Raw genomic sequence first — 10,725 nt, 5'->3', positions numbered from 1 at the left:
TGGACTCCAAGGAACTTCACGGAGAAGAACCGTTGCACGGTTCAATTTGTAGTAAAAAATATACACCAATTGTAATTAATAATGAAATATATACTATAAATACATGACAAAGTACTAATTTACACATACCATCGGTAAATTTGACCAAATCCAAAAAGGGTGCCTATTATATGAGTATAGAAATTTTTAATCATTTACCATGTGATACTCGTATAAGGGAACTGTTATATGATGTTAAAAATTCAAATTAATTACTAAAAACTTTTTCTTAAAGGAATCCTTTTATTCAGTAAAAGAATACCTTGAATGGTCAGCATAATGATGGATCATACATAGTGTAATTGTTTTTTGTATTACCTATTTACAGCTGTGTTATTCCTTTGTATATTATTTTTGTTTTAGTATGTTTTAGTATATTATTTGTATATGAAATATTGTTGTGATTGATACAAATAGTGTCCTTGATTACATAGTGTTATTTATTGACAAGGTTGTGTGTTATAACTGCTACTATTGTACTCATTTTTAATAATGGACTACGTCTGTATCTGCGGTGACTTGTTATCACCTGTATGAATTACTTGAAGTATCAATAAATTAAATTAAATTAAATAACAGCCTGAGAGGGTGTAGACTGGAATCAGTTGCCACAGGACTGGATCCATTGGTGGACCCTTATGATTACTGTAATGAACTTTCAGATTCCATAACAGCTACCAGCTTCTTGAAATGACTGTTCCATGTAATTAGTTAAATATCAGTATCACAGTACTAATCCTGTCAACTCCTGGGATCACATCTTACAATGCCTAGATGTGTTCTATGTTGGAAAAGCTTGCGTAAGTATTGTTAAACCACCATACGAGTAAAATAAACTACAGAATAATTGTAAGGACCCCTGACATTTTACTGAGACAGAGATATTTGAAATGATAAGATAATCTGTATATGTTGAAACTGAAGTGTAATACACCAGACTGATCCTCTAAATAATCATCTCTTTGGAACACTGTTTTTCAAAATCTAATAGCTGCCTAGCTAGTCAAGAAATTACCCACAGTTTGTGGGACTCATAGGTTAATCACCATGTTCACTAGAGCCCATCCAGACTGAGGTCTCATGTAACATTTCATAACATGCTAATTTTCTATCATGATGGGGTTGTTAGCCTCCAGCCCAGTCCATGAAGGATCACAGGTTGTTTGCTGTCCACAGCTGCTTACTCAATATGTCTACAGCTACTGTCCTTATTTGGAGCCATCTGCTCCAGCAACAGCTTGAGAACATATCATGCCATTGAGAAAAGGATGGTACTCAGTACATTTGATCACTTTTGTCTTATTCAAAAATAACTTATAGATTATTGCCATACTTTTACATCAATAAAAAGTAGAACTATCAATACTCACAGCAGGGCAGCATTATCATCATATTCTCGGGTAGAATTTGTGAAATTGGTTTTCCCGTCTTTTCCTCTGCACACCAGCACAACCCATCATCACACTGCAGCTCCTCATAGTTACCTTGTTCATTACAATGCAATGTCACGTCCTTCCGACCTTGATCCTGCAATTCTTGCACTTGGCGACTGCAGGCTGTGACACACATATGATTCACATGTTTTTTAAAAACACTTCTGAGCTTATTTGCACCCTACACAGATATGTTATTAGTCTTAAAGCTGGTGTCCAAATTTCTTATAGTTTTGATTTAACTTATTATAATGTCTATTAGGATGATGGATCAGCACACACTTACCACATGTCATGTTTTCAGCATTAGCCCACAGTTGTTCTCCAAATATTCTGTTCCCTTTCTTGTCAAAACAGAAGCACCTACAATAATGACACATGCAAATTTTGTACTTCGATATGCTTAAATTTCAAGGAGATAACCACTAACTCTAATGCGGTACTAGTTGCTAATATTCATATATTTTCTTCTTTGTCAAAAGAAAGAGATCCAAATTAACATTGCTACATTACAATTTCTCAGTGAATGCATATGAGTATACCAAGAAAGTGTGCCTATAGGATAATTATGGCATTTGAGAATATCTGTTTAGCCTTCAAAATGAATGAAACAGTAGTAATATGAACATTTGCTCAAAGTAGTTCTATATATTCAATGATTACTAATTTCCTCTTCTCTTCCTTGTAACATAATTTATATTTTATACAGGCCAGTAGATGAAAAGTTGTTATGTATGTGCCATAAGCATTAAGCTTTACATCATTGCTATGGCTTCCCCCCATTGCAATTTCAGATTATAATGTATGGTATGTTTCTACCTGCCCGTGGGTTTTTCCCCTTTGCATTGTACAGGCGCATAGTCAAATCCATCACATCTTGGAGTCCAGGACTTGTAGTAGCTGTTATCTGCTTTATACTGGCAGGAGCAGGCTGGCAACAAAACCGACTTACAGATGGCAGTTAGAGGTTATTTAAGAATCTGCATCATTTTGTAAAAGCAATTAATAAAAGTAACAGTAAAGGAAATTGTGACACCAATGGAGTGACTGGTAGGGAACAAAGTAAAAAATTAGAGGGGGAGCAGTAATCTCAACAGACACAGTGAATGTGGCACTTGGAATAATGTACATTGCAGTACTAGAGAAATTCAGCATTCCATAAAAGGGTGAGCATCTGAAACCAAATATTATTCATAATGAAAAACACTGTACTGCAAGTATTGAGTGTTTAATATTGGGTAAATGGTAGGAATTAGAAAGTTGATAGGTAATTCTAAAACCAAGAGCAGTTACCAGTTGCTTTTTCAGTTTCATCTTTCCTCATTATGTGTTAGAATTGCAAGATCATTTTCAACCTTGGCATCAATTCCCAACTGGAGTAGAAAATTAAATTTACCTCTGTGTGCAAGCACAACCTTATCAAGCCACAATGGATGACAGGAACTACATTGTGTCATAACCCAGAAGACAATAATATGAATCTCCACCATTGTTAAACCATGAAACCTTGTATTCATATTTAATACTAGAAAACATGTATTTGTCCCTCTGTCACACAGATATGATGACATTGTATTGTACTGTATTGTATTTATTAGTATTCATTGATCCATTCAGGTACATAACCATTGGGTATAGAAATTATCAGCAGATTACATTGATATTTACATAAGATTGTCTTAACATAGAATAAATAAAAATTAAAATATATATAATAAACTAATGCATGCAACTAAAATACGAAGCTATAATTACTGGGATACCCCAAGATCAAATTTATTATTCCTATCAAGATACTCTTCAACTAAATAAAATGAGTTTTCTGTAAGAAACTTTCTCAATTTATGTTTAAATTTATTAATATCATTTGCAACTTGCTTGATATTGGGGGGTAGAGAGTTAAATAAGATAATACCAGAATAATATACTCCTTTCTGAACTTTAGTTAGACTTGCTAAAGGAACATGAAAATCCAATTTTTGGCGGGTATTTATTTTATGCAAGGCAGTATTTACTATGGAAAAAAAAAACCCCTTATGCTTTACAACAAACATAAGAGTTGAAAAGATATATTGGGAGTAAAGAGTTCAAATTCTAAGTTTACTAAACATTTCCCTACAGGAATCCCTTGTATTCGCTTTCATGATAATTCTTACAATTCGTTTCTGGGTTATAAAAATAGATCTACTATGTGGTGAATTACCCCAAAACATGATACCATAATTTAACACTGAGTGAACATAGGAGAAATCGATCTGTTTCAGGATTTTCAATGCTAATACAGATCTGAAGGAACGAACTATGTAGCCTAAGGAATTTAACTTTGAATTTATATAATCAATATGTTCTTTCCATGTTAATGAAGATTCTATTATAATACCTAAAATTTTAATGGCGTTAGTAGAGTTAATTTTATAAGTATTGAATTCAGTGATCTCCAAAGTCTGATGACTAATATTTGGAAGGAACTGCATAAAGTTAGTCTTATTATAATTTAATAGCAATCTATTTGAGTTAAACCATTTTTGTGTGATCTCCAGAACTACTTTAACAACTTGGTTCATCTTCACTGAATCAGAATTTGGTGTTATAAAGGTAGTATCATCTGCAAAGAGTATCAGTAAGGCTTTGCCTTTTACTAATTTAGATAGATCATTTATATAAAATAAAAACAAGGGTCCGAGAATCAACCCTTGGGGCACTCCATGTTTCACTAATTCCCAGGCTGAAACATAATTTGAAGCATACAGCTACTTAATTATTACTCTTTGGATACCTATTACTTAAGTAAGATTTAATTAATTCACCAAATCTACTTACTATGCAATAATACTCTTATTTAGTTATTAGGATGTCATGATTTACAGTATCAAAAGCTTTAGTTAGGTCACAGAAAATTCCCCTAACTGATGATTTCTTATTAATTTGTGATAAAATTTGATTTGTTGGGTTAAATATAGCCAGTTCCGATGAACTGTTATTTTTTAACCCATATTGATCTGAGGCAATTATATTATTTTCTTCAGTATGTTGAAGCAGCCTATTATAAATAACTTTCTCAAAGATTTTAGAAAAAAGATGTTGAAAGGGATATTGGTCTATAGGCAGATATCTCAACTTTATTACCTTTTTTAAATATCGGAAAAACTTGAGAAAATTTTAAATGTGCAGGAAACGTGCCTGTAGATAACATCCTATTGCATATATAAATCAAAGGAGATGAGAGAATTGGCATACTCAATTTTACTATCCTAGACGGTATTTTGACATAGGCACAGGAATTTTTCCATTTCAAACTTCTGTTTATCTTATAAATGATATGCTGTGGAAAGGTTTTCAATTTTCTGTGGAAGAATTATCCACTGACACAGATAGTGCACAAATCACCAATCAATATTAGTGATTTAAATTTTGATAAATGATATATAATTCATAGCATGGGCAGGGACAGCTCCCAAGGGCTGAACAATAGAAGATGAACCTCAGCATGGGCAGGAATTTTACTCTTGACCTTCATGTTCAGGTCAGTTTTGTGGCCCTCCTAGCCTGCTGTACAGGGGGTACCTGAGACTATATCTTCAGGATTAAAGTTGTCAAAACACGAAAGTGACCAATCACATGCATCTACTTTAGAGGTTAAGAATGCATGACACTTTACCTTTGCTTGCATATAGAACTTTGTACAGAGGCACAAGGATGACTTTTGTTTCTAGAGTATAGAAAGTAGACAACATGATACACTTGTAAGCAAGGGTTTAAATAATACCTCTAAAAATGATGCTCTTTGATATTCAGAATCTTTAGATCTAAACATGAGAACATTTTTTCTACTTCTGTGGTATAACTTTTTAAGTTTCTCACTGGTAAAATAGGCACTGTACTTACACTTTGCCACACATTTAAGTTCCTGTTCATCACATTCATATCCTGGTTTGCAGGATATCCCACTTGTTGGTTCACATTCACCATCTTTCTCTGTCAAAACACCACCACATCAGTCAGTATAAGTTGATGAAGAGGCGAACATAGTGATGTATTGGGATCCATGAGGAGAAAAATGAGAATTGTGTTCTGTAATAAAGTAAAGATATGAAGGAGAATGATGATGAAAATGCCTAGACAAACACTGATGGTGAAGTGGGGAATGAAGGAACAGATGAGTTAAAGAGAAAAACAAAAAGAAGTTGGAAGAAAAAACTATGATAATGGAACAGAAAAATTAAATTATAAGCACAGATAATATTCATGATGAAGTGATGGAGAAGTATAATGATGAAGTATAAAGAAACTGTAATAATGAAGTTGGAAAGAGGCTAATGATTATAAAGTAAAGAAGAAGGACTGTGATCATGACGCGATTTAATTGGAAATGAAATGAAGTAGAAAGGTAGGAGATGGTGGTAGTAATGACAATGACTACAGTGATTATACTATAATTAGCCCCTTTCATCATGTTCATGTATTAGGTCCAATTATGAGGCAATAATTGTTTTAAACATACAACAGAGCCCTTCAATTGAAGATCAGGCCATTCCATGGACTCTGCCATTAAGAGGAAACATAGGATAAACAAGAAATATATGAACAAGTTGTGCGAGGTGAGATATGATCCCAGCGTGTGGGTAAATTTTGTCATGTGCACATGTAACTTAATCTAGACCGGTGATTCTTGGCCTCTTACTTCTTGCATTCCACTGGTTTCTATGCCGGAAAGCATAGTCCCACCATAATAAAAACAAAAGTTATCTTTTCCCAGGAAGTGTATTTTTACAGTAATATGATTATAATGTTATATTAATCATTAAATGGTAGATGATATTTCTGAGGCCTAATATCCCACCCAACCTTGAAGTTCCACTACTGGGGCAACTCACTTGTTGAGAAGGCTCTATATCTGATCAAATCCTTACGTAATTCTGTTAGTTTACAGGTATTAAGAAATGTATATTTTACTAAATTTGAATCCATATTTAAGTATGGTATTATGTTTTGGGGTGGTGGAGGTAAAGAGATAGATATAGTTTTTAAAGTACAAAAAAATGCATAAGAGCCATTTTGGGCGTTGATAATCGGGCATCCTGCAGAAGGCTGTTTGGTGAGTTAGAAATTTTAACTGTTACTTCTTTGTATATACTGGAGATTTTATGTTTTATCATAAAAAATAGAATCTATACAACTCTGAACTCTGATGTGCATAATTACAACACAAAGCATAAACATAATCTGTATGCCCAACATTGTANTATTTAAGTATTCTTTGATTATGTTAGGTGTGATTGTTATTAAATCTATATATTCCCTTTTACTTTATCCAATTGTATATTTTACAGTTATGGATGTAAATAAAATTATGAATTATGAGAAACACTAATCTAGACAATACTAGCTTCAATGATTTCATCACATACTAGTATGCATCGGTGGACATGACTGTTCAGAATTAGGTAGATTCTCCAGATCAGAATAACAGCTCAGGAAAATGGTCACATATATCATGAAGAAAGTGCTCTGTGAATGTGCCTCTACATGTATATATCATTGCTAGGCACAACAATAATGACATCTTAAGGCTCTGGCATTAGTTCCTTAAAATTAAATAGATGGTAAGTATTTCTGTCTGCCCTCATTTCCAGCCTCAACAGTATGCCATGCCATATCACAATGAGAGAAAGAGTTAAGTATGTAAGATATTGGTAATGGCAAGAATAATGTCCAGAAGAAAACATTCTTCAGCTGAAGTGTAGTCTTAAATAATATCAACTCATACTCACGGATATAGGCTGTGCACCCATCACACATGTTGCAGACTTTGGATGCAGGTTCCAGTGTGCTATTCTGGGGGCATTTATCTCTGTCATTAATACACTGAGGAGGCAGATACATCGTTTTGAGGCCAGGGCATACCTCAGCTCCATATGCACCTGTGGTGGCCACCACAAGGGTAAGTACCAGTGGCCACATGTTGTGATCTCTATAACAGTGGATGCAATTTTTAGACTCATAGCATCCACTTGTACTCCAATAATGTTCTGATTGAAGAGGTTTCTTTTATGAGAGAATACATTATTATATGATATATAAGCTGCCACTTCTTTGCCCAAGGCTTCTTTACTGAAACCTTGAATTTTCTTATTTCTTTTATGACACACCTTTAATAACTCTCAATTAATCTTTGTAGCAGATTAAACTTCTACAAAAATCTTCATTCATTATAAATGTACAAGGAGGTTCTTACCACTGTTGACCATGCACCGCCGGCTGTGAGCTTCATAAGATTGATTGATTGATTGATTTATTTCGTCACTGTAGATCATTGTACATGATATATGACAAGTCAAGTTAATTCTGAATATTAACAATTTGATATATAAGTAGATATATAAGTAATAAGAATTTTGCCAGTGAATCAGTGTGCCTAATGGCCGGTAACATTTGGAATTAAGAAAAGTTATTATATTTTTGGACTGCTGGACAGCATTATATGTCATGGCGAGCAGCGTGTTTCATTCATGGGCATTTGTTTATGATTTGTAAGCAGTGGGCAGCAGTTATCAGCTCCATTAGCCATTTGATCATGGTTACAGTTAATGAGCAGTGTATTCCGTCATGGTGAGTTATACTTTAGATCAATGTGCAGTTCTATATAGCAACTATGTGAAATGTGGATCTGCTAGAAAGTGTTAGACAAGAAAAAATAATAAGCACCAAGCACTTACTGAGGAAAACTCAGATGACATAAGAACAAGACTTTAACATACACTTAGGAAGTCACAAAAAAATCTAGCTCAAAAGACTGGAGTGTCAAAGAAGGGCAACAAAATAGGTGAAGCGTAGACCCTATAAAACCATAATCCATGTCTTGCAGCTGCATGATCCAGCTAGTAGAGCTCATTCTTTAGTTGGTTTTTACAATCTATTATCCAGCGGTCATATTGTTATGAACTTAAAATGAGCATATCTTTGTTCAGATGTATAACATGAAGTCTATTATATTTTAAAGTATTAGAATGTTATTAGTAGCCTTAAGAAAATATAACATGTGTGGATATGACAGTTTTTTCTCAACTGGTGGTTCATGGACTGATCTGTAGCTTACATTATACCAATCCAAAGAAATCTTGTCAGAATTTTGTACAAACCACATGTGAAGAAGACTTATTTCACATATAGATGTGTATTAATACAAGTTCTATTTAAAGACAAGAAACAACATGGAGATAAAATGGGGGGAAAAAAACACATAAATAGGGCACAAGCATGGGCACATAATGAAAGATGGAAATAAGCAAAATGTCAATGAAATTTAAAATATTTTTAAACTGTACTTCTTATATCCTGGAACTCTAAGGTGATCAGTAAAACAGTATTAATCGGGTTAAATGCAGGTTTGTAAAAAGTTTCCTGGTTGCTGCCCCTTGGAAAACTCCTCCCATCCCTATCCTATAAAAATATCCTGCTGGTGCCTAAGGAATGCAAAATAGTAAACTACCAAATTGGTATATTCATATATTCCCAATGGATAGAGGGACATGAGCAGATCAGTTTTAAAACTTCTAAACACTGTAATGGGCATGTGGTAATTCAATGCTTGAGTTGGAGGAAGGAGGAGAAACGGAGAAAGAAGGAATGCATTAATATACAGAACAGTAGACAAATAAAAATTAGTATTTGTATAGAACCTTTGGTTTCTCTCCTGCTTCAAATGTTAGAAGTATTCCATTCGAATCCTGGTTCCTTTATGAATGTCAGAGAATGACAAGCACCTTATAAAATAAGATTATCTTTGATAATATGAAAATCTAATGACTATGATCCGGTAATGAACACAAAATATGAATTCATTTAATATCTTACTGACAGAAATATTAAAGCACATAACAGAAGTATTTATATTACTTCTGTTTTCCCCTGCTCAAACTGCACAAGAATTTTACTCTGTTTTCACTGTGTTAAAATTTACAGCCAGATAACCCCCCCCCAAAAAAAAACAGAGCTGGGGACAAAAAGTCAATCTAACGTCTACAAGGTATATGCCATCCCAGTCAAAATAATATATGTTTTTTTATCACAACTGTCCTTTGTTTTGAAACTCATTTAATTAGTAAATAAATAATGTTCAAACAGAGGCTCAGGACTATGATGACACATATTTTGTTTCAGCTCACTAAGTACTGTTAAACACACACTGAAATTCAGTATGTAGTAGTCATCACATCAACAGAAGCCATACGTTGCATGTGCCCTAACAACATTTATCATCTATATTTACACATTTATCATGTATATTTACATGAGGAACACAGTGACCACCAGTTTCAACAATTTACTTAATGTGATTTTCTTCCATGTGTTGTATCTCTATATCAACACACTGCAGCAGTATTCTACAACGAAATATGTAACAGTAGAAGTAAAGATGTGCTTAACTACATGTAATTAAGCACTATGCCATGAAGGCATATGTGGGAATGGATGTATAGATCCACATCTTGACCTCGGTACATGCTGGTGGTTAGTGGTGAGCTTCACGCTCCTGCCGCTTAACCTCTGGGGAAAGGGCCCCCGGTACCCATTGGATATGAGGCTGGGTGGCCCCCAGGGCAGATCTGGACCACGTGCGGAAAAGGAAATTCTTGATCCTACCGGGACTCGAACTCCGGCCCTCCGTCGTCCATCCCGTAGCGAGTCACTATACCGACTGTGCTATCCCGGCAATCCCAGTAACGTGTAATAGTAGGCCTACTAATATTAGATTAAATAATGTTAGGTAAATGATGTGAACGCCACCTATCGCGAAAATAGTTGTTCCATCTTCAGTTCTAGTTCATGAATATTTATAAATGTAAACTAGTTTCTTCCCACAGCAGGACGAAATGTATGCGCGATGGGAACTGATATTTACGATTTATATTAATTATATGGACCTATATAATGATATGGTGAACGGAGAAGTTCATGGAGGTAGGCCTAGGCCAACTGGGGCTGTAGTGCCAAGGAAAAAACAAATATATAATGATATGATATATACAGCACCTGCCAGAATATTCCGCTTCGAGCTGTGTCTGCCCTTTGTCGATCTCTTCCTACAAATCCTCTTTGAGCGTCATCAGACAAAAAAAAAATTATCGCAGGTTTAATCTCTTACAACAGTTATCAAGGCGAGGCAGCCAGGCCACACAGCTGACGGCCGATAACACGATGACAAAAAGTCGCCAGCAAATCAGATCACCCACCACAGATCAGCAGTAAAACC

The 10,725-nt window shown here is 34.7% G+C and overlaps 1 protein-coding gene across 4 annotated transcripts in view; it reads right to left on the bottom strand.

Moving 5' to 3' along the window:
* Window positions 1-10,725, bottom strand: part of LOC111865888 — a 28,801-nt gene that overhangs the window by 5,132 nt on the left and 12,944 nt on the right. For 2 of the 4 annotated variants that reach the window (XM_023854315.2, XM_033752024.1), the window contains 5 exons: window positions 7,244-7,443; window positions 5,358-5,447; window positions 2,292-2,403; window positions 1,759-1,835; window positions 1,410-1,595 (listed from right to left, as the gene is read on the bottom strand). In XM_023854315.2, the coding sequence (XP_023710083.1) occupies window positions 1,410-1,595; window positions 1,759-1,835; window positions 2,292-2,403; window positions 5,358-5,447; window positions 7,244-7,433 (655 nt within the window). In that variant the 5' untranslated portion in view covers window positions 7,434-7,443. Of the gene's footprint in view, window positions 1-1,409; window positions 1,596-1,758; window positions 1,836-2,291; window positions 2,404-5,357; window positions 5,448-7,243; window positions 7,444-10,500; window positions 10,693-10,725 lie in introns of those variants that run through there. The other 2 variants (XM_023854313.2, XM_023854314.2) reach the window with 2 other exon arrangements.

This window comes from Cryptotermes secundus, unplaced genomic scaffold (genome assembly GCF_002891405.2).
Source record: "Cryptotermes secundus unplaced genomic scaffold, Csec_1.0 scaffold1670, whole genome shotgun sequence".
NCBI classification, from domain to species: domain Eukaryota; kingdom Metazoa; phylum Arthropoda; class Insecta; order Blattodea; family Kalotermitidae; genus Cryptotermes; species Cryptotermes secundus.
Note: the sequence above shows the minus strand (reverse complement) of the source record. Positions and strands in the feature narration are given on the sequence as shown.